The sequence below is a fragment of the Loxodonta africana genome, chromosome 9 (genome assembly GCF_030014295.1).
Source record: "Loxodonta africana isolate mLoxAfr1 chromosome 9, mLoxAfr1.hap2, whole genome shotgun sequence".
Lineage (NCBI taxonomy): Eukaryota > Metazoa > Chordata > Mammalia > Proboscidea > Elephantidae > Loxodonta > Loxodonta africana.
The window spans coordinates 102,226,629-102,250,109 of NC_087350.1; the positions used below are offsets into that span (position 1 = coordinate 102,226,629).

The 23,481-nt window shown below is 37.3% G+C and overlaps 1 protein-coding gene across 4 annotated transcripts in view; it reads left to right on the top strand.

The window, feature by feature from the left end:
* ZDHHC21 (zinc finger DHHC-type palmitoyltransferase 21) overlaps window positions 1-15,995 on the top strand; it is a 68,247-nt gene extending 52,252 nt beyond the window's left edge. For 3 of the 4 annotated variants that reach the window (XM_010587939.3, XM_003407346.4, XM_023545262.2), the window contains exon 10: window positions 104-15,994. In XM_010587939.3, the coding sequence (XP_010586241.1) occupies window positions 104-236 (133 nt within the window). In that variant the 3' untranslated portion in view covers window positions 237-15,994. Of the gene's footprint in view, window positions 1-103 lie in introns of all 4 variants that reach the window. The other variant, XM_023545264.2, reaches the window with a different exon arrangement.
* Window positions 15,996-23,481: the final 7,486 nt, after the last annotated feature.

Sequence of the window (23,481 nt, forward strand, 5' to 3'; positions counted from 1 at the left end):
CCTCAGAGCCCAGTAATGGATCCCCAGCCAGCCCGTATTGTTTTAGCTGACTGAAGAACACCATGGGAGTGCTGTCTTTCACTAATAATGCTGTCTTCTGTAGATCGAGGCCCCGAAAGCCATGGCAGCAGACCTTCTCAGAAGTTTTTGGCACTCGTTGGAAGATCCTGTGGTTCATTCCTTTCAGGCAGAGGCAACCACTGCGAGTTCCCTACCCCTTTGCCAATCACGTCTAAACAGATGGATGGTGGGCACAGATGGGTCCTCCACGCTGGAAATGCGTTACAGGTTTTATGATAATAGAACGATGACAGTCTTCAAGTCAATTAAAATCCACCCACCAATCTTAGGCATCACAGTGTGCCCCAGGCTTTATTTTAATAGTGATCCTGATCCCGTTGTGGGACTAATGTGCGGTCTATATTTAAGTTTTAAAGCATGTTTACTTTCAAATTAGCTTTCCACAGGGAAAATGCTTTTATTGTTAAGCTCAGAAGGCAGCGATGGGGATCAAATAATTGTACATAATTTCATTTGGTCCTGATAATGCTACAGATTTTCATTTATGGGAAAATTTCAGATATTTACTTAAAGTTTTCACTTTTAAGCAGTACTAACCAAATCCGAATATAATTTTCCAGGTTTTACAAAAGTTGATACATCTTCCTACATTATGTGTGAAATTGTCTCTTCTTATACGACTTAAGAGACTTAACGGTTCTTTTTATACGTGCTGCGGGATTTTTAAAAATGCCACATAGGAGTGAACACCAAAAAGAAAGGGCCGTGTTTTCTTCTAAGTCGCTTTCTAATGTTTTCTCCTTTTCCCCTTCACCAAAACCAAAATAAAAACACCACTAAAATAAAACACCGCCTACCTTATTTTAAAGAAAAGATGAAAATATTTTTCAGTATTCACTTTCCCATTTCCTTCCCTTTAACTGTTCTTACTGATTGTTGTTAAAATGTTTGCTCCCAGGAGAAATTTGTGACCAGTGGACATGCATTCCTGTTTGACCCTAGGATTTTGATGGGCAAAGAGGGTACAGAATTTGCAATAATTCCACATACAACTTTTCTAGGGCAGTCATATTAGAATGCATATGTTTTTAAAATGCTGGTATGACTAGATAATATATAATGTACAGTATAAAGAGAAATCTTGTGCTTTTGAAAAATATATATATGTACATTTTACTTTTATTTACCTATTAGTAGATCTAAAGTTAACATGTTGAAGGTTTATATATAATATTGGCCAACTAATAATGAAATTTTTTTTTTATAGAAAAGTGCTGTTAAAAGTAAGTAAACTTTTGTGTACCTATAATTACCGAAATTGAAATTAAATTTTAATTGGCCAACTATAATTTGGGTTGAGAGAGCTTTTATTAGTAGCTAATGTTAGGAAATGCCCTTAAAATAAGAAAATATAATGATCTGTATTCATCGTTAGCCTTACACAGTTTTAAGTTGCTGATAGTGGTGGCCTCTTGGAAGGCATAGAACATTTGTGTGAAAAGATACGTAGCATGCTGTGAAAAAAAAAAGTCAGCTTTGTATATGTTTTTTCCATTAGAATACTGCAAAATCCATATATCTTTTATTATATATGTACACATACAGTATTTCACTTGAAAAGAAGATTAAAGGAGGTTACTGTTCTTGGAGCATATTAATATTTTACTTCCAGTTAATTTTTATTGTAAGGAATCACACATGGGAAATCCTGACAGGAGGTTACTTTTGTCAGACAGTTAACTATACTGTGATTAGTTCTTTTAGAAATTGTAAATATCTTCTAAAATGTTCTTAAATAATACCATAAGCTCTTCTCAGAAATATTAGCCTTCATGTTTTTAGTGTTGTGACTGTAACGCTTTATTACCAAAAACTTAAAAGTGACAGATGAAAAGTATTTATTGGTGCTGATAAGATGCATAGTAAATTTAATATAAGAAATATATTTATAAAGCTTAATTTCACACAAAATAAGTATGTTTGTGTCAGGCAAATGGGTTGAGTTTTGTGCAGACTAACATATTGACCAAATTTGGCCTGGTGACAGAATAGTTGAGAGGAAGTAATATAGAGAGAATGTAGATAAAACCAAAAAAAAAAAAAAAAACCCAGCGCCGTCGAGTCGCTTCCATGCAGACTAACATATTGACCAAATTTGGCCTGGTGACAGAATAGTTGAGAGGAAGTAATATATAGAGAATGTAGATAGCTATTAGTTTAATCCCTTATGTTGTATACATTCTTTTTAAATGAAGACCTTGAAGAAAGAGCAGCACCAAGTGAAGACTCCCTAAATTGCTGTATGGGGGTATTTTTACTTTATGTAGTAATAGAAGCCACCTTGAAATGTACCGGGAGGTGCTTGTGCCAGCCTGTGCCTCAGTAATGAGAATGGGAGGTGGACCCTCTCCCACACTGAGGGTTTGTGTGTGTGCTTTTATCCTCCTTAGGTTTACCACCTCTAGGGCATATTCTCTTCTCTCTTTTTTTTCTTTTCCTTTCCTGGCCCTGACTCCTGCTGCCTGGTTCCTCTAAATTTGTGGACTACAACCTGATGGACCAGGCAGGCGAGATGTAGTTTATTTTGTTTGAATGGCAGAAATGCTAGGTATCAATATATTTGTATAAGAGTCTACATTAAAGTATGTCTATAAATACTTACATGGTAACTTTCACTGTTCCCTAGTTAGCACACCTAACCCTAATGTGGGGATTGTAATTCTTGTTAGACTATATATAAAAAAAATTTTTTTTTTAATACAGGGAAAATAATAATAGAGGGAAACCAACTGGCAGTTTCCTAGGGAGCGCGTGAACTCTGATGTTCTCTCTGTGCCCCCTTTTGGCTAATTGATGTAATTACACTGGTTCGAAAGATTGACTGCCCCGTACGTGAACTGTGTAGCCGAAATCTGAGTTAGCAGCATTATATGTACAACAGTGTAAAGTTTTATGAAAATGGATGTGTTCCTATGTATGACCTATTTTTAGTTCATAAGCATGTGATGTCTATTTCGCTTCATTTGTGAATATTCTGTTTTTTACTAGCAGTCCCAAAATTAGACCAGGGGTAAACTAATGGAAACTATTCCATTGATTTTATTGTAGACATTATTTTGGGGAATTAATTCCTTAGAATTAAAAAAGCCTTTATTTTAAAATTACCAATTTATTACAAAACACAGAAGTTTATTGTAGCTACGCTGATAAGCAGGTATCTACTGTGTTTTATTGAGTAGCTAAAAATATGTTTACTTTTTTTTTTAACCTCAGTTTTGGAATTATTTTTTCGTTACTGGCCCTGTTGCCTTAAAATAACTAGTGAGACTAGTGATTCCTTTGGTGCTTTCTCCTTTTTTAATTTTACCAGAGTTATACCTGTAGCTTTATTTATTAGCCAGTTTAATATATATTCTGGATCACCATGAAAATAACTGAAGGTGTTGAGCATCAGAAAGTGATTATGAGCAATGAGATTACTGATGTAATCTCTATGTTGGACTAAAGTATTTTTTATAAACCATTTCATTTTAAGCAAAATGTATATTAAAAGATGTTTTACATTAGCGAAGCCATTTATTGGAACTCTGGAAAAGAAAGGTTTTTCTCTAGGTATTGCAAGTTACACCTACTGAACAGTTAATATTTTCTCTTGTTCTTCTCTGCAAACAAAAATGTCATTGGGCTCAATATGGGCTCAAAATTGTTGACAAAACAGAGTTCAGAATCGCCCAAACAGTAGACATTTGTTAAGGAGCTCCTCGTACTTTGTAACCCAGACTTAGTTTAAAAATACTAAGTGATCTGATGTTCCATTATAAGAAAATTGCTATTTGCCTTAAGAGTTGTACTAAAAATATTTTGGGTTAACCTAAGAGGTACTTAAAATTGTAGTTACATATTAACCTTTTTTTAATAGAAGAAAGCATAGTTTACTTTTAATAGTAATGGAAGTAGGAAACATAAGCACACATAAAGTTCAGTATGACAACCTTGTTAAAATTTCTGTTAAGAGTTAAGATCAGCACATTTTTGCTAATGTTTAGGTGTATTTTTTTTTGCTAAGGACGGTGGCTAGTCATAAGTATTCTTTTTCGGACATTATCAAGTCACTTCTACACAAGTTACTAGTTGCTAAAAAGATGTTTTATCCAAAGTGTATTTAGTTGTGATGCTAGCCATGAAGACTTAAGGTAGAACAACACCTGCAATCAGGAAGTATGGGAAACTAGGTCACAGACACACGTTTTTCTGTGTGTTAGTCATGGGACACTTGGCATGTTCGCACATGTATTGCTGTAAAATCTCGGTGTGTCAGGCCCTGGTTTACAGTGGCATTAATACTAACAGAGCTGCTCTTCACTCCCTGGCTCGTTCCCTTGTGCTTCATGCCTAAATAGATGACCTGGCTCAAGTTGACTAAACTGTAGCTAAAAGTTTTTGATACCTCTTATATATATTTTTTTTTATGTATGTATTCATATTTAGAATTTATTTGGTATAGTTTTCCCTTACAAGCTTTAAGCAGTAAACTAATGGGTACAAGTATTAGATTTTTACCCAGCTCTGCTATTATTGCTCTGAAAAATATATTAACAAGTTGGCAAATGTAGTTAAAAGTGGTCATGTACGTTTAGTATGTTCTACCTGCTGGTGTTAGAAACATATAGTTAACTAATGAATAACTACATTATCCCATGTTTATCTTCCATTCTAGGGATCATCCTCTGAAGATCTGTAAATTACAAATTTTATTATGCTCTGCTTTTAGCCGTTCTCAGTTGAATTCTAGAATACAGTAGAATGTGAGAAATAGAACCAACTTGATTGAAGTATTTAGAATGAATGTTGTTATTCTATATCAGTCAGTATTTGGCATTTCTTCTACCTTTGGGATAATGATGGCTTAACTTTGGGAAGGTCCCCATTTTCTTGGACTTCTCCTTTTATTCTCATCGTGCAATATTTAAAAACCAAAATCTACATTTTTGTTTCCTCTTCAGATGTTGCAGTACTGCCTGTTAGTGCTAGTTTGATATAGAAATAACAATAGTACTTAAAATTCTTAAGTTGTTGGAATTTAACAATCTTTTCCATTATATCTTTTACCATCATAATGTTCTTTCTCTTGTCTCATCATAGAGGACAGGTACAAATGACTAATGAATAGCTAAAAAGTTAGGCGAAGAAAGTTGGGAAACTTTATTAAGATGGAGAGAGGCCTTCTGGAGCACAAATTATCAGCATCTCAGTGACAGAGTTGACTGGGTATAGTTTCTGTGACATCAAACAATCCCCCTATAATCATTTTAGCCTTGTTTCCCTGGTGGCGTAATGGTTAAGAGCTGCTATCCACCAGGTGCCCCCTGGAACTCTGCGGGGTAGTTCTACTCTGTCCTGTAGGGTCCCTGTGAGTTGGAATCTACTGAGTGGCAATGGGTTTGGGGTTTTTTTTTTTTTTTTTTGATGGCATTTTACTGGAGTAGTTGTTAATGCGCTTAAGTGTTTGGTTTAAGGTGTTCTGTCTAAGGGATTTGTATTGCTGTTTTTCTTAAGCTGGTCAGATGCCTTTAAGAAATTATTCTGAATTTTGAATATCGTAATTGTGTAGTGTATGTTAATGGGGAATTTAAAGAATAATACGAAATGTGCAAGCTGTTTAATGCAAAGGAGAAATGAATAGTTTGCCCAAAGTTTGATTGAAAAAACTAGGACTTTTTCTGGGAGTCTCCTTTTGCAAAGAAAGGATAAGAAGTATTAGAGTTTTGTCACCAGAGTAAAAATCAGGTGGTTTATATATAAAGAGTGATTTTCACTTTATAGTTTGGGATGTGTTAGAGTTCTTGATATCTTGAAGGTCCTCTTTCCTGTTGGTGTCTTAAATACCTGTAACATGTAATGTAATGCTTACCACAGTTGTTCAACACTCTGATCTTTTTGGTATTGATAGCTTTATATTTAAACAAAGATAGGAACAAAACAGCAACATAAAGTGTGTTTCATCTGGTGGCTTTGCTTACCTGTTTGAGCACAGGGTTTATTTGTTTACAGGCTGTTAACTAAAGGGCAAGCTTGTCTGCATATTGCAAGCTGTGTATTCTTGGCTGCGTGCATTGGGTGACAGGTTAACGTAACGGTAACTGAAGTTAGTGTTTTACCACCTCAACAACTAAAATAGATCCTGGTGCTGCTCACTTTAGCGTCGAGTGACATTTTAAATTCCTGTACCAAAGATTTAATTTCTTTTTGGTTGGTCAAGATTTTCTTCTCACATTGTTGTGTTTATAAAATAGAATTTAATGTTACTACAAACAGTTCTGATTAACAGGTCTTAGTTTTTGCAAACTTCTGCCTCAATTTAATTGGTTTTAAGTGTCTGTTTGGATTTTTTTTTTAAGTTAGGCAGATTAAATTTGATTATTTTAATATAGCATGGCTATTTTAAAAACTAGTTTAATAGGCTAAAGTTAACAAAACTTCTATTGAAGCTACAATTGAAGCACTTTTCACAAGATCGATTTGTTCTTTCTCTACATAAGGATTCTATGTTTATTTCTATAGGCAAACTGTATAGCTTGAGCCCTTTTAATGAATGCTGAAACATCCATTCTGACTACTAATGAAGAATTCTGCATCTCTGTGTGTGTAATCCTTGGTAGCATTTAAGAATTACATTGCCGTTTGGTAAAGATAAAATGAAAGTACTTTATGTATATATTTTATCTTTATCTTTTTTTGGAATATATGTGAGAATATATATATCTTTCTTGTGTTAATGTGCACGAACTAAGTGTTCTTTGATACATTAGCATACACTTTCCCGAGAGGAAATGCAGATGTACTTTGGTTTAAGCAGATCTGCTAATAGAAATTAGAACTTTACAAAAAAAAAAAAAAGTGCATGTTTTTACTCACTTTACATGAAAAGTCAGAGTAAGATTATTTCAAAAGCAAATTTTGCCTAGTGGTTCATTTTATAAAAATAGGGTGGGGGGGCTCTTTAGAAGTACTTGTAATTGTCCATACGTAATACTACTGTGTGTACTGTCCTGGTTCTCTATTCCCCCCACCCCTCAAACTCTCAAAACACTCATTGGATGTCCTTAAACCTGCAGCTGAAGTGGTTGGTCGTTCAGGCAAGAAGGTAACCATATGCATATATTGCAAAAGTAGACAATCACATTTGAGGATGTTTTACATTGTTTTCAGTCAGCTAAAAACCTCTTCTTCAGTGTAGATAGAATATATATGGTTTTGCAATGAATTCTGAATGGAAAAAAATCAAGTCTGAAAGGTATGTGGAATGTAACTTAGGATCACATGAACGATATATAGAAATCCATATGTACGTGTCATTCGTGGTGAGAGCAGAGTTTGAAAGCAAAATGGGGTAAAACAACATTATGTCTTTCTTGCTGATCTGTTGACAGTATTTCCTAGATCATGTTGCCATATCAAGTCTGGGTTATTCAGCTTGTTTATGTATTTAAGTTAATGCAGCTGAATGCAGTTATTTGTTCCAGTTTTGGGTAGTAGAGAATTCACCATTATAGCCTGTACGCTGAGATGAGTATTAAAATGAAAAGAATGTACTTTAGCATCGGTAGAAGAAAGCAACTCAGGGATACTATAGGACCGATTTCCACCACAATCAGAGACATTACAACAAGTGAGCTGCGCATGTAACCTGGGAGGAACAAGGACAGGCCGTTGGGAGGACTGAGCACAGAGAACCTGCGGTATGAGCTTGCTTTATGTACTTGAATTAATCTTTTTTTTTTTTTTTTTTAATCTGGCAAATTTTAATGATTGGGCAAAATCTGTGTCAACCCCAAATTATGTCTAGCATTATATCATTAAAATAAAAGATGTTCTTTTGATAGTGGTATGAGCTAAGTGCCATATGAAGACTCTGTTTTTCATACGGCATTGGGCGCTTGTCAGGCATTTTGCATTCAATGCGTAATATGTTTAAATCGGAGTGCTGTTTTGCTTCGCTGTCCACTGTTTTACCTGTTTGTTCCTGTAAGAGTATTTTAAGAAAGTCTTCACTAATATTTCTAGTCTAATGGTAATAAGGGAAAAACAATAGTTGAAAGATATAAATGTAGATTGAGAAGAGGGAGAAAAATGGGTGAAAGAACAAGTGGGAACAATGTGTCTGAGGTATACTTGTTTAAATGGAAAGTCTACACTGGCATAAAATGGAAAAAAAATAACCCTATGGACAGTTTAATTTTTTTTTTAATTTACTTGAATGATTTGGGTTTATTTGTGTAATATTTGTTTTCTTTGCATATTGTTTTAATTTAAATTGTCCAGTTTTTACTTCTCTTGAAATGTATTATGTACTGTATTTTTAGAAATCATATTTTTAAATAAATATTTTTTAAAAACATAGTCCTGTTTTTCCCCCTTAACTCCTTATGAAAGTCAACCCAAATTGTGGGTTTCAGCACTGCGTAATTGTCTTAGAGATGACTGAGATGGCTAGATTCAGTCACCCAGTTTATTTAACAAATATTGCTTCAGACACTATTTTATGGAAATGTGTTTTCTTTGAGGACTAATTTACGTACAGTAAAATGAGGAGACTTTAAGTATACATGTAGGCACCATTTTAGATTTAGACATACTGACAGTTACGTTCTAAGAGCGTCTGCATAGCTTTTTGTTGACAGATTTCTTAAGCATTGACTAAACTGCTTTACCTGTACATGCAAGTAGTCGCAAAGGAGAAGTTTGTTAGTTTGAATTGATCAAAAATATCATCAGTTTTGAAAAGATAAATCAGATTTTCGAAACAGTAAAGGAGTAGAAACTGCCTTACAATTGAAAGATGGGCTTACTGTATTTTTTGAATTCTTTCTTAAATTTTAATTAGCAGAAAAGTAATTTTGATAAATATTCTGGATTCACAGATAAATGAAACGGTGAAATTGTAGGTAAACTATAAATCTGACACCTTAGGTAAATCAAAACAAATCTGTTGCATCCTGTCAAACTTTCAAGGACTGCAAGATTTTAATCTTGTTCCACTTTCAGTTTCCGTTGCCCTGATCCTAAACAGTATTTACAATAGTTGTGCTTTCTTAATGATGATAAATCACTGTTTGGTTCTCAAACTTTTTGGTCTCAGGACTCCTTTACATTCATAAAAACTATTGTGGGCCCCAAAAAGGCTTTACTTACGTAGGATTACCAATATTTCCTGTATTCAAAATGAAAACAAAAAATTTAAATGCTTATTAATTCATTTAAACATATAAACCCATTACATGTGTACATGTTAACATAAATAATGTACCTTTATTTTAAAAAAACAAACTATTTCCCAAAACAAAAAAGAATTGGTGAGAGTCATGATTTATGTTTTTTTGCAAGGCTCTTGAATACTTGGCTTCTTAGAAGAAAATTGGATTCTCACACAGTTTCTGACTTAGTCAATTGGTTTGTGTTATTTTGATTGAAGTATATGAGGAGTCCTGGTGGCTGAGCGCTTAAGAGCTCTGCTGCTAACCAGAAGGTCGGCAGTTCAAATCCATCAGCTAGTCCTGGGAAACCCTATGGGGCAGTTCTACCCTGTCATACAGGGTCGCTATAGAGTCGGAATCAACAGCAATGGGTTTGGTTTGGTCTTAGATAGGGTTCTGGTCTCCTGCTGATGTGTAGTTAAAGAAGGGGAGCGTTTTAGTAGTCTTTTCAGATAACTGTGGATATTTTTCTTTGATACTACACGGAAACAAGTGATAGTTTCTTGAAGTTTATTTGCAGTGTGGAATCTGAAACAGTATCACGGGACTCATACTCTTCTATTAAAATCAATTGGTTTCTTTTGCACCTTGAAAAGTTCTCTTACCAATGTGTGATTTTGTTATGTCATGTATTGGTCATTTGGAAAATGTTGGTGTTATGCAGATGTTCCAGTGTTGACACATCTCATTTTCCAATATAGAAAATAATACTGTTACTGATCATGTCAGAAAAATAAGTATTGGAAATCTGTTAAGCTTATAATGGCAGATATGTATTTTTCAAAATTCTTATTTTCACTTGACAGCCTGAATTTTATCATTGGCAACCAGGTACTGTCTAGTAGTTCTTCTTGAAGAGAACGGTTCACTTCATTTTGGAGAAGATGTCTGCCATGTACCCAACGTCTGAAAAACTATAGCTTGTCAGTTATTTTTTCAAGTTAAAAACGGTGTTCTATAAAAAAAGGTGGCTAGTTCAGCTTGCAACTCAAGTAGCCACACTAATGCTTTCCCTCAAGGATAAGCCATAATACTTTGGAGGGCAGTTGTGCTTTATGTTTACTTCCCATTTTGTTAAACAGCATTAAAAGTGTATTCAAGGATCAAGATTTAATAAAATTTATTAATTATTACTGCTTCATTAAGAACATTATTAAGTGAAAATAGACTTGTTGCTCTCCTTTTCAACCTGAAGTTTGATTGAATTTAGTTAATTTGATTTTTGAAGGGAGGAAACAATAGGGGAAGAACAGACCTGAGTGCATTTGAAACTTGATTTCATTTACTCTATTTGATAAGTGAAAAGAAAGATCAGCTGCTTAAAGAGAGTATCTGTATGTTCCTGATACTAAACACTTAAAATACAGCTTTCTTCCAGGTTCACAACTGTTTAGCCTTGTTCTGAAGAAGCAAAAACTAAAAATACATGATAGTGTTACAGGACTGCAAAATCATTTGAGAAGCTGCCAGATACTGTAGATGAATAAATGCATCCAAAGACTGCTTTTGGCTGACCAATTATCCATATGAGCGGCAATTATATTAGTGTGCAAGGGCAATTGGAGGGAAAATTGGACCCCGTGGACATCCAGCTGAGCAAACAGGACTGAGGAAGGATGGAGGATGTGTGCTAGTTTGGAAAAAAAAATACATCTAAGCTTAGTTAAAAAAAAAATATTCGTATTAGTGACAGCACATTCTTTGTATGTCTTCTGGTTGCCTAGTATTTTTCAAATTATCCCTCTTCTCCAAACAAAAACTCCTCTGCTTAAAGAACAAACATCCAAATGGCAATGAGTTTTACATGTAAAAAAGCCAGAATAGTTCAGGAAATAGGGAATTTTGAAATAGACAAATCCAAACATTCAGAAGCTACTGTATATATGCACCTAAGTGTGCCTTTAGTTTTAAGTTCAATTTTGGCTTGGCATGGATGATATTTATCCATCTTACTAACTGAAATCAACTATTTTTCTGCCTTAAAGTGTTCCGTAGATAAAACTTGTGAAGATGCTTAGTTGAGGGCCTAGCATGTGTATAGGTTTTATAGTTCCGCATGGAAACTAAACGTGAGTAATCCTTGATGAATGTAAGTTATGACCATCAGGTTAATGAAATGTGTTCTGTAAAGTGTGTAAGATGTGTAGCTAACTATAGGCCAGATACCCTTACTCCATTGAACAGATTCATGTTTAAATGGCAACCAGAAGTAAACGATATCAAAGAATTTTTGGTGGTCTGCACTTCTTACAACTTTGTGTCTGACTTAACCATCTCTTGAATGTTCAGAAGCATTTCAAATATTATTTCTCAATCTGTAGGAAATAACCAATCCATCTGATTACTGTTCTGAGGTGCTTTAATTTTTACTGTTCATTTTCTGTTTGCATATTTTGTATTTGAAAGTCTTTGTAATTTTTTTGGTAATTTTCAGATTATTTATTGCTAGTATAAAGAAATAAAGATGATATTTATATGTAGATCTTTCGTCTTGTGACCTTGCTAAACTTGTTTTTTAGTTTTAGTAGATATGTGTGTGTTCCTTTGATTTTCTGCATACAAGATCATGACATCTGCAAACACAGTTTTACTTCGTCAAGTCTATATTCCCTCCCTCCCTCCATCCCTCTGTCCCTCTGCCCCTCCCTCCTTCCCTCCTTCCCTCCGCCCCTCCCTCCTTCTGTCCTTCCTTCCTTCTTCCCTTCTTGCCTTCCTCCCTCATGCTCCCGTCCTCCTTCCCTCCGTCCTATCTTTCCTTCCTTCCTTGTGCTGGCTAGTACTGCTAGCATGATGTTGAATGGAACTGCTAGCATGATGTTGAATAGAAGTGGAGAACAGACATGCTTGCCTTGTTCTTGACACTGAAGGAGAAACATTCAGTCTTCAACAAGTATGATGCTAGCTGTAGGTTTTTCATAGATCCCTTGGTCAGGTTCAGGATATTCTGTTCCTAGTTTGATGACAATTTTTATCATGAATGGGTGTTGAATTTTTTAAAACACTTTTCTGCATCTAATGAGATGATTGTGAGCTTTGTATCCTTTATTTTATTAATATGGCATTTTACATTCATTGCTATCTAGATGTTATACTAACCGTGTATCCCTGGAAAAAAATTCTTCCGGGTTGTAGTGCATTATTAGGTTTATATACATCTGGGATTCGATTTACAAACATTTTAAGGATCCTTGTGAGTATGATCGTAAAAGATACTGGTCTGTAGTTTCCGTATAATGTCTTTGTTTGGCTTTTGTGTTTGAGTAGGACTGCCTTAATATAATGAGTTGGAAAGTGATCCTTTCCCATTTTCTGAAAGAGTTTTGAAAAATTGATATTATTTCTTCCTTAAATATTTTATTTCACCAATGATACTATGTGGACTTTGGCTTTTATTTTTTTGCTGGAAGATTTTGTATTACTAAGTCAATGTCATTACTTGCTAGAGGCCTAGTCAGATATTTCTATTTCTTCAGTCTGTTTTGGGAATTTATGTCTTTCCAGGAATTTGTCCCTTTCATCCAAGATGTCTAATTTGTTGGTATAAAATTACAGTGTTCTCTTGGGATCCTTTAAATTTCTTCAGGTCAGTAGTGCTGTCCCGTTTCATTTCTAATTTTGGTAACCGTTCTTCTTCCTTTTCTGGGTTAGTCTAGCTAAAAATCAATCTTGTTAATCTTTTTAAAAGGTGTACTTTTGGTTTTATTGATCTCTATTGTTTTGTTTTTCATTGCATTGATTTCTACTCTAATTTCTCATTTCCACTGTTTCTTTTTTTCTGATTGATTTTGGTTTAGTTTGCTCTTCACATTTTGTTTCTTAGGGTGAAATCTTAATTTATTGATTTGAGACCTTCATTCTTTTCTGACATAGTTTTCAAAGCTACAGATCTCTCTCTAAGCACTGCTTTAACTGCATTCCAAAAATATTGACGTTTTTTAAATTTAATTAAAAATGTTTTAGTTTTCCTTTGATTTGTTCTTTGACCATGGATTATCTAGAAGTTTGTTGTTTAATTTAAACATTTGAAGATTTTTCAAACTTTTTTATGTTGAAGATTTCTAATATAATTCCATTGTTTTTGGTGAGCACATGTATGATTTCAATCCTTATAATTTATTTGGACTTCTTTTATGACTTAGCATATGACATATCCTAGAGAATGTTCTCATGTGCTGAAAATAATGTGTGTTCTGCTGGTTTGGGGTACAGTATTCTATAAATGTCAGTTAGGGCAAGTTGATTGATATGCTGTTCAGGTCTTCTATATCATTAGTGATTTTCTATTAGTTGTTCTGTCAGTTATTTGGAATAGGGTATTGATATCTCCACCTACCTCCAGAGATGAATGTTGAATTGTCTGTTTCTCCTTTTGATTATTTCAGTTTCGCTTCATGTATTTTAGGGTTCTGTTGTTAGATGTGTATGGATTTATAATTGCTGTGTCTTCCTGATTGTATAAAGCAATAATTATAACACTGCACTATTGGACTTCTGAATGTTTATATATGGGTTTGGGGGTAGGAAGGGTATAGCTTCTTTTCCTGAATATTCACTCAAATGCCACACTTCTCTGCCAGTTCTTCCCTTATATTAATTGGGAGGCTGGGAGTGGGTTAGGAAGACTGGAACGAGACCTTTCAGTGAACTTTGAATATTTTGTGCCATCATCTTAGGCCTTAGCTGAAAGTCCAGGATTAGAGAAGATAATGCCTGTACTGAGCACTTATTATGTGCCTTGCGTGGTGCTGAGAGCTTTACAGGCACAATTTTCTCTGATCCTCAGAACAAGGCTATGAAATTGTTACTATTACCTCCATTTTATGGTTGAGAAAATAAAGTAGGTTGGCCAAAGTCACTCATTTATTAAATAGTGGAGCCAAAATTCTGACCTAGTCAGTATTTTTAACCACTAATGCTAATTTTTCCCACATTGTGGCATTTAGCTGTTGGTACGTCTTTGTGATGCTACTGAGAGTTCCCATCTTCAGCCACATCTTCATAGCTATTGATGAGAAATGGGAGTGTGCTGCTAGACAGAAGCCATTCTCAACCAGAAGTCTCGTTTTCCACCTGGAGTCTTTTTAACCCTAGGATTCTATGATTCACCCAAAAATAGTAAGTACAGTTTTGTAGAGGTTAATATGAGTCCTTGGTTGGTGCAAATGGTTAACACACTTGACTGCAAACAGAAGGGTTGGTGGTTTGAGTCCACCCAGAGGCACCTTGGAAGAAACACCTGGCCTTCTACTTCCTGAAAAATCAGCTGTTGAAAACCCAGTGAAGCACAGTTGTATTCTGACACACAAGGGAGTCACCATGAGTTGGAATTGACTCCATGGCAATTGGTTTTAAGAGGTTAATAAAGCACTCATTGACTTACTGCCATCTTTATTGGAGGTCTGTTTCTATGGCTCTTCTGTTAGGGAATGACTTAGGGAAAGAGGCTTTGGGAAGTAATTTCCCCACATGAAATTGAATTAGTTTTCTTCGGCCCTAGAATTGTAGTCAAGGTTTCTTTTAGCAAATGGCACCCAGCTTTTCTCACCCTGGTTTTCCAAAGACGCTTGGAGGCTTTGTTTGAACACAGGCAATAGTACTGGGTGGCAGATGTTTGCAAACACTGGTGGTTTAATGGTTTAGGCACTTAAAATATATTTTTCTCCTAAGCAGTGGAAAACACATACTTCATCAGCTTTAAAACAGAATGCAACTTTGGAGGGCCATTCTGGCTGTCTTTTCTCCTTGTGCATTGGTCCAGATGGATTGAATGAACAAAAAGAAGGGAAAGGGGAAGCTGTTGGCAGTTACCCTCAGCTTTGCCTCTTTATAGCAGCAGCAATATAAAAATGAGTACCTTTTCCAATCTCTCTCCCCCCCGCAAAAAAAAGAAAACTACAACCAACTGGGAAGTGCTCACAGCTATCAAGCTGAAGAGACAGTGAAGGAGGGTTACATGGTGTCAGCCTCCCTGGTAACACGTCCTACAGCATCTGCAGTTAGTGTCTAAATTCGGGGAATTTCACAGGGACCTGGCAGTGCCTCCTTGGCTGGCACAAATGCTAACGGAAGATTTAACATGGGCCCAGTAAGAGTGCCAAGCGTGGCCTTTTTCACTCTTTGCAAGGTGAGTTCAGTCTCTGACACATTCTGCAGAGCCCCTGACAGTTGCACCTTCAATGGACATGGTCCATGTGTGGCAAGTTGGTCTGGGTTTCAGACGCATGGCCAGTCCTAGGTGAGGCCCACAGTGGGAAATAAGACTTCCAGAGCCGCCATCAATGATGTAGCCACAGACGACTCCTGCTCTTCAGTTAACATATGAACCTGTATTTGCAGGGGATTTGAGGGGGGAAAAAAAAAAGCGTTAGGAAGCAACATGAGGGAGACTTCTACGGCAGCTGTTCTAAAGAGGATGGATGAAAAATACAGATGAACTTGCAGCGTAAGAAAAGATCACAACTTTGGCTTCTAGTAAAACATTACACTAATAATTAGAGGAGACAAAACCACAGCCCCTGGGAGAAAAAGTACTCAAGTCACTTCCAACCCAGACACCAAGATTCTGGAAACAGCTAGTAGTGCAAGATAAACAAGACAGCTTCCTCAGAAAGACACAGTATTCAGTGTTCTCTTATTAAATGCTTCACTTTAAAGCATTCATCTTATCTCCAACTGATTACAATAAAAGGACAGTCTTTTGTTTTCTCTTTTTTTTTTTTTGCATGCTGCTGTCTCTATAATAAGTTAGAGTGATGGTCAGATTAAAATTGACCCTTTCAGAAATACTCAGTCAATAGTGGAGTATTTGAAAAAGATATGCAAGCTGCTAATTAATCAGCTACGTGGTTATGGCAACTCTATCGTGGGCTTCTGAAATAAAAACCAGGTTATATAAACAGTCAACAGACTGATTCCAGCTTGTCCATACATACTTCTGATCTCAAAAGATACACACACATACTGACAAAAGCTAAAATAGTGAACCAATCCTTGATTCTTTTGTTGAAGTACCAAAACTTATCTTTCTTAGGCAATATGCAAGTCTCAGTTGTTTTATGATTTTCATCTGTGGCTGCCTTTAGATGGTTTTGTCTCCCAGTACATGACAGAGGTCAGGAAGCAAACAAAATGCCCATTGCTTATTTACCCGATCTCTCCACTTCAGGCCGTTAACGACTTGAGAGACCCTGTTTGTCCTATTTTTAAGTGTTATTTTTATTTAGAAGATTCTAGAATGTGGAATAGAGTCATTGTATTAATTTTTAATTTTATTTTTAATATAACATTATAGAAAATCCAAATAAAAAAGTAAAGGAAAACATCACCCATAACTTCATCCTAGAGAGACCACACTATTTTGATGTATTTTTCTTTTTATGACGTATGTTTACTACATAGTTGTATTCACAATCTAATACAATTTTGCATTTTTTAAATTTTATATCAAAAGCACGCACATTCACTCTTCATGCCTCGTTCCAGGCACTGACAAGGTTTCCCACCTTGTCAAACATGACTGACTGGAGGCTGGGAAGACTGCTCTTTCCAACTGAATCTCAAGGGACACACACTGGTTGGTTAGATCTTAATCCACCTCTATCATGTTTACATTTCTTTTGTTGTGTGCTGTCGAGTCGATTCCGACTCACCGATGCTAGAGGACAGAGTAGAACTGCTCTGTAGGGTTTCCAAGGAGTGGTTGGTGGATTTGAACTGCCAAACTTTTAGTTAGTAGCCTGAGCTCTTAACCGGTGTGCCATCAGGGCCCTACGTTTCTTCTAGTGCCTTAAAAATAGAGATACTATGCCACCATCCAAAAAGCCTACGTATATTCTCTTCAACAATGTGATAGTTCTTGCATCTTTGGAAAATCTGAAAGAGATGCAGGGGTATATATTCTTTATTTTTCTGTGCAATTTAATGCCTGCTTACTAGACTCATTACCCTGTACTTGGTAAAAACAGGGTTGGAACTGGGGTTTTTGCACACTTCAGCGTTAGCTAGAATCATTCCATGGGTTGCATGACTTGTATGAAGATGACGAATAAGGTTTGTACACTCATTTCTCATCAATTGACCGTGGTTGTGCTGGATAGGAATCTAAGGCTGTTTCATCTCAGTGGGGTGGAGTGTGGTAATTGTTTATCAATGTCTGCCTCAGACACAGGAGGGGACATTTATAGCACACAGGCCTCATATTTGCCATTCCTTGCAAGAAGTATTTATTTAAAGCCCGATATGTGCCATGCGCTCTATACACATCACATGATATATTCCTGTTATCCCATGTGGGCAGTATAGGAGGGCAAAAGTGAGGTGCCCATCTGAACTGAGAAATTCAGGAAGTAAAGTTACCTCTGACAGTTAAGCTGGGAAATCGACACAAAGAAATACAGAGAAGGAACTTACAACTTCATGCTAGAAGAAACTCATCAGAATGACTCTGTGAATAGCCAGAGAATTTGGCAATAGCCATATTTAAATGTATAAACACATTTAAAGAAATGTGTTTTCCAATAGCCATATTTAAATGTATAAACACATTTAAAGAAAGATTTCAGACAGAAGAGGATTTGGTTAATAATGGAAGCTTAGAAAAAGGTATCACTGAATCCAATGTTAGCTGTACCTAACCCATGCAGGGCCATTTAGTTATATCCAGAAAACATGTATTGAATATCTGGTGTGTGCCACATATTGTACTGGGTGCTGGGCATGCAAAGATAAATAAGATATAGTACTTCAAATGTGTTTGTAAAGCAATATGCCAATTCTAGACTTTATCTGAACAGCCCTGAGAGTTTAGACAGGAATTTTTACAAAGAAACTATGAGATACCATTGTACGCTGATTTAAAAAAAAAGTCTGCTAATAAGAATGAATTATCAAATTATGGCGTATTGACAGGATGTAATAAAAATATCCTTTAAAAACAACTAGGAAGGATACAATTCACCAACTTAAGTCAACTTTGCCAACTTAAGTTGTTTTAAGGAACAAGACTTAATGGCTAAATTTAAAATAAGGAAAATAGTGAATAAAGGAAGAAAAAAATTGCGTTATGAATTGGCTGTCACTTAACCAACCTCCCCCCAGCTCCCTCTGAATGCCAAGTATTGTGCCAGGTGCTCCCAGTACAAAAAAGAAGCTTTAGTGGTGACCTCAAAATGCTGAAAGTGTAGGGGGAAAGATAGACGATTAAACAGATTAAAAAAAAAAAAAAAAGTGCTATAGTGTGAATACAGGGCTTCAAACTACTTCATTCAGGTTAGAACCCCTGCTGAGAGTTTGCATTTCCACCCAAAATATACTGAATTGGAACCTAAAGTTTAACAAGATCCCCAGGTGATTCTTATGTATGATAGATTTTGAGAACCACTGCTCTACTAGCGGTTCTCAGACTCGGTCGGAACCAGCAATATTAACATCACCTGGGAATGTGTTAGAAATGCAAATTCTCAGCAGGGGTTCAAACCCGAATGAACTGGTTTGAAACTGTGTGAATGTTCTCCCATCAATGTATTAATAAATGTATGTTTCAATAAACCAGTCCTATGAGCACAATTATGTGAAAACATATAGGGTAGAACCATGGACTTGCATGGATAATGGAAAAGTCTTCAAAGACGAGAGGACATTTAAGGAGGGTTTTTTAAAAAATAGCTTTTTCTCTTTTGCAAAGTAATGTATGTACATAGTTTAGTATGTCTAATAGTTGTATAAGGCTTTTCACAAAATCAGCTGTTCTTATTTAAAGCAAGACACTACAAGCTGAAAGCATTGTATGGAAGGAGTAGGCCTGTTGCCAAGACTTCACCATTGGGGAACCAGGCAGGTATGCTGACATTTTACTGGGCAGATGTCAATGTTTTTAGATCTCCTGTCTTGGGCTGGTCAATTTCCCTAAGGAGGAATCCTTCAGTCTCTTGCTTGGGATGTGTAAATCTGGCTGCCAGGTTTCTCAGAGTCAAGTTGGGCATGCAGCTGAGAATTTCACCTTTTGGTGTGTAGACTTTTTGTTGTTAGTTGCCATTGAGTTAGTTCCCCCTCATGGTGACCCCATGTGTACAGAGCAGAACTGCTTCATAGGGTTTTCAAGACTCAGACCTTTTCGGAAGCAGATCGCCTGGCCTGACTCCCGAGGTTAGTTCGAACCACCAACCTTTCAGCTAGTAGCCAAGTGCCGCCATTTGTGCTACTCAGGGACTCTTTTTCCTAAAGCCCTCCGCTATGAGCTCCGCCTCCTCTTTCCAAGTCCAGAGTTCCTTAGCGTTAACCTCTCCAGGGATACAGTGTGGTGCATGGCTCTCCCTACACCTGTAGGCACTTATTCTGGTCGGCTAAATTGGATACCACACATCTGCTTTCCATATTCCAAAGTTTTGTTGAAACATTTTATCACCTGTTATCTTCTATCCTCTTTGTCCTTGTGGGTTTATGCATCTTTCTAAAAAATTCTCTTCATATCCTTTTACTAGGATTTCAGGAGGGAGCAGAAAAGAATGAATCTCTAATCTGTCCCCTTTAACTTGAAGGCATAAGTTATACTTTAAAGGACATTATAAGAGTGAAGGCAGGAGGGAATGAAAAAGTTCTTTTAGTTAAAGAAAACAGGAAGTCTCAACAGAATTCTCAAAGGATCTGGCATCATGTTTGGGAAATGGGGATTACGATTTGGCTAGAGTACAGGATACAGAGGGCAGGGGGATCTAAAGGAAGCAGACCCAGCCCATTTCAGATTGTTTGCAACAATGACCCTGGTTATTTCCCTCCTTGGACGCAAGTTCTTTGCAAGGTGACTGTGCGGTTTCCTGAGTCGAGAGAGTCTCTTCCCTGACCTCTTGTATCTAGACTACTTTGTGAGTCTTTGAATGTAGCAGAAGGGGTGATGCGCCAGTGCTGATGAGGCCTCTAGGGGCCTTGTATGCTTCCACTTGCTATGTTGGAACCTGTCCAACTGCCATGAGAAGAGGCTCTGGCTAGCCTGCTGGAGGATAAGAGACATAGGACCAGCCAGCCCTAGTGCTCCAGGTGAAGCCTGTTGTCATGGATTGAACTGTGTCCCCAAAAAATATGTGTCAACTTGGCTAGGCCATGATTCCCAGCAGTGTGTGGTTGTCCTGCATTTTGTAATTGTAATTTTATGTTAAAGAGGTTTAGGGTGAGATTGTAACACCCTTACAAAGGTCATATCCCGGATCCAATGTAAAGGGGGTTTCCCTGGGGTGTGGCCTGCACCACCTTTTATCTTAAAGAGATAAAAAGAGAGGGAAGCAAGGAGGGAGCAGGGGACCTCATACCACCAAGAAAACAGTGCTGGGAGCAGAGTGGATTTTTTGGAACTGGAGTCCTTGAGTGGAGAAGCTCCTAGTCCAAGGGGAAGATTGATGAGAAGGCCAACAGAGACAGAAAGCCTTCCCCTGTAGATGACACCCTGAATTTGGACTTTTAGCCTACTTTACTGTGAAGAAATGAATTTCTCTTTGTTGAAGCCATCCACTTGTGGTATGCCTGTTATAACGACACTAGATGACTAAGACATCTGTCAACCCCCAGAAGCAATCACTGAGCTCATCTGCAGTGACCATACACATGTGAGCAAGCCCAGTTACAACAAGAAAACGCATCCAACTGAGACTTGCCTGACTTGCCACCCTACAGAATTGTGAGCTAAATAAATGGTGGTGGTTTTAAATGACTATGTTTTGGGGCGGCTTGTTTCTCAATAATAGCTAACTGACGCAGCTCCTTAAACAGAAATTTGAAGAAGCTTTGTTCAACTAACAAAAGGATACTGGTTAGTTATAAGATCAGGTTATAGTTCTTCCTTGGCTAGTAACTACTTAAATGTTCTTGGGCAGGTCAATTAACCTCAGCCTCGCCATCTGTAAATTAAAGCCCTGGACGGTGGACCCAATAAGTCGGTTTCAAACTTCTTTGCACATGTGAACCACCTAGGAGCTTGTTAAAAATAGTCTGTCCCTCATCCTTTAAAATAGAAACATCTATAATTTTCATTAGCTGCCCAGTGATCCTGATGCAGCCAGGCCAACAGGCATCTCAGAGAGCAGAACCACTATACCATGAGATCTTCAGGGCTCCTTCCAGGTCGAAAAGTCTGTGTGCATAAATCTCTTTAGGTCCCTGGGTGGCGTGAACAGTTGAAGTGCTCAGCTGCTAACTGAAAGGGTGGAGGTTCGAGTCCACCCAAGGCATCTTGGAAGAAAGGCCTGATCTACATCTGAAAAATCAGCCATTGTGAACTCTATGGAACATAGTTCTACTCTGATGCACATGGGGTCACCATGAGTCAGAGTTGACTTGGTGACAACTGGTAAGCCTCTTTGTTGGGTTTTTCTGTGACTTAGATGTTTTATCCTGCCTCCACCAAGGTGCCTAGGATTTCTTCCTGAAAGTATTCCTCCCTATCTCCTTCCCACCACTGGGACCATATTTCTCGTCACCTCTCCTGTTCTCTCTGACCCACCCTAACCCCAGGTATTTGTTTAAAGTTCACAGTCTCACGGCCTGGACAATGACTCTGTTACCAGGTATGTAATTTACACAGAGCTGTGGAGGCACAATGGTTTAGCTCTAGGATGTGGTTTGAACCCACCAACCAGGAAAAAGACGTGGTGATCTGCTCCCATAAAGATTACAGCCCAGGAAACCCTATGGGGCAGTTCTGCTCTGTCCTATAGGGTAGATAAGAGTCGGCAGCATACAATAACAACAAAAGCATGTAATTTACTGATAGTTCTGTTGTTTTCATTCATTTCCACATTCACTTCTTAGGTGTGCAAGAACTCTCTTGATTCTTGAAGAAAAACAGTCATGCCATCAGGGCTGCCTTTACCCCTCAATCTAAGGGAAACAGGCTGTCTCATACCCTCCAAACCACTAAATCTGTGGCCCTTGGGATTTGATACCAGATTTCTCTGATAAACAACCCCAGGTTTCCAGTGTCATTAAATTGGCAATCCCATGTAGCATTATGCCTTGTTCACTCAGCTTTTTCCTTTGGTTCTCTGAAAGAGTTTTTTAAAAGTTTTCTAAAAGCCCCCAGTCTTTGACTGCTTGGTACCCCTCGTTTTCCATCTGGAATGTTCTCCCCCCAGGCCCAGGTTTCCCAGTCTAGAGTTTCTCCTCAGAAACCCCTTTTCCATGAACACGGACATTTCCATCTCTCTAAAAAAAAAAAAAAAAAAAAAAATTTTTTTTTTTTTAATGAAATAATAAGTCTTACTCTGAGCCTTATTCTCAAACCACACTTTTGGTTGTGGACATGGGGAGGAGAAGGAAGACTTTCATTAAATAGGTTTCATATATGTATCCCCTCACCCCAGAAAAAATTATCCCAAGACATCAGACAAAAGCGGTAAGGCAGATGGCAAAACCTAAGTAGTTGTGAGCCTTAGGACGATGGGTGAGGTTTGCAAGAGGCAGGCCTCCTGGGATCTGGGGAGTGCCAGGCTCAGGGAGATGCAAGAAACAGCCTTTGTTGTTGCTGGGTGACCTAAAAGTCGGTCCTTGTCTGGCACTCAACAGTCCCTTCTCTTTGGCTTCCCCTCAGCATGAGGAGGTCAGCTCCTCATGGGCACAGTAATTAGCAAATCTGGACAATTTGCAGATAGGTTTTAAGCCTTGTTCAGGATTTAAAAACCAGTAGAGGTCAATAAAATTAATTTAACTTTTTTATTGTGAAACTAGGATGATTTATTAGATAATGCATTTGTAGCGTAATGTACCCTGGAGCCTGCCAGCCACGGAGCATAAACCAATGTTGATAAAATAAAGTGGTAACAATTTCCTTCTTTTTAAACACCATGAGATCTCAATAAAATTGGCCTTTTCATAATTTTTTTTTTTTTTTAAATCTCAGCTTCTTCATTGTTTGACCATGAACTAAGCTTGCCTCGCTGTAGTGGGGCAGATCCTTGCTAGCAATTTGGAGATAACTCAGTTTGTTTGTAGATCAGATGGTTTCCTTTCACGGGTCCTTGTTGTTGGTGTTGTTAGTGGCCTGCTAGCGGCCCTACTCCTGGTGACCCCATGCACAACTAAACAAAACTCTGTCCAGTCCTGCGCTGTCTGCACGGTTCACTGGGGATCAGACTCTTGTAATCCATGGGGTTTGCTAATTTTCAGAAGTAGATAGCCAGGTCTTTCTTCCTAGTCTATCTTTGGAAGCTCTGCTGAAACCTGT